At 69.1% G+C, this 1,118-nt stretch overlaps 1 protein-coding gene across 1 annotated transcript in view; it reads right to left on the bottom strand.

The window, feature by feature from the left end:
* LOC105552001 (splicing factor 3A subunit 2-like) overlaps nt 1-1,118 on the bottom strand; it is a 20,383-nt gene that overhangs the window by 1,352 nt on the left and 17,913 nt on the right. Inside the window, exons 7-8 of the mRNA XM_011997477.1 lie at nt 984-1,047; nt 234-382 (exon numbers count right to left, since the gene is read on the bottom strand). Of these exons, the coding sequence (XP_011852867.1) occupies nt 234-382; nt 984-1,047 (213 nt within the window). The remainder of the gene's footprint in view (nt 1-233; nt 383-983; nt 1,048-1,118) is intronic.

Here is a 1,118-nt window from a genome sequence, read left to right as displayed (position 1 = left end):
CCAGGCCCCCGCAGGGCGGTCCACCGCCAACGCCAGGTAGCGAGTGTCCCGGGACGGGCAGAGGCTCTGTGGAGACCAGGGCTCAGCCCGGCTGGAGGCTTAGCCAGCCCCGCTCTACCGGTGCCCTTCCTCCCATTGCCACTGGTTCTACGCTTCTCTCAGTACCGCAGACCCTGCAACAAATCCACGCCCCTGCCGCGGCCCAGGCAATGCCCCATGCAACTCCCTGGTACCTGGGCACCCGGCAGCCCAGCCCTCGTCACAGTGACCTCAGGGCCAGGCCCAGGCCCAGGGTACAGCACCAGCAGCGCCAGCTCCGGGGGGTCGGCTACTCCATGCGGGGGCTCCTGGAACCTCAGCGAAGGTGTGGGCTCCCAGGTCACTGCAGCCAGGACAGCAGGGGACGCCTGAGCCATTGAAGGCCAGGCCCGTCCCACACTCCCCTGGGAGTCTTTGGGATCCGTCCCTGCTGCTCTGGCCACTGTGCAGGGGGCCTCGTGTCCCTCTTCACTGCCTTCCTGCAGCCAGGGAGCGGTGACCGCCCGGGCAGGCAGCGGCTGCGTCTGAGGCTGTGGGTGGGGCTGCCGCCCTGGGGTCTCTGGGTTAGGGCGCCCGATGAAGCCCCTTCCCCGCAGGGAGTCTCTCAGGCCAGTGGCCCCGAGAACAGGCTGGCCAGGTGTGGGGCGGTGGAGAGGAGGGTTCCACTGGCCCCGAGCCACAGGGTGGTTTCTTCACGGGTGGCGAGAAGACAGCAGCTCTCTCCCTGCCGCTGCGGCAGGGGCTGGTCTAAGAGCTGGGCTTCAGGGACAGGACAGAGCGCGGTGCCCACCTTCCAGGCCATGGACCCACAACCTAGTCCCAGAACAAGACCACAGCCTCCCTGCCCAGGGTGTGGGCTCTGCCAGCCCCTGATCTTCCCTAGGAGGACCTGGCCCACCTGAAGGAGGCCGGCGGTGCCAAGCTCGGGGCTGGGCCCCACGTACCTTCCTCCAGGTGCAGGACCACCAGGCGCTGCCCCCCAGGGTCCCGCAGCCAGGCCCCCAGCCGCTGTAGAGAAGGCAAGGCAGCCTGCCTGTCACCGGGGGTGCACACCCCAAAGGTGGCCAGGTCTCGGGGGC

This window comes from Mandrillus leucophaeus, unplaced genomic scaffold (genome assembly GCF_000951045.1).
Source record: "Mandrillus leucophaeus isolate KB7577 unplaced genomic scaffold, Mleu.le_1.0 Scaffold54, whole genome shotgun sequence".
Taxonomy (NCBI): Eukaryota; Metazoa; Chordata; class Mammalia; order Primates; family Cercopithecidae; genus Mandrillus; species Mandrillus leucophaeus.
Note: the sequence above shows the minus strand (reverse complement) of the source record. Positions and strands in the feature narration are given on the sequence as shown.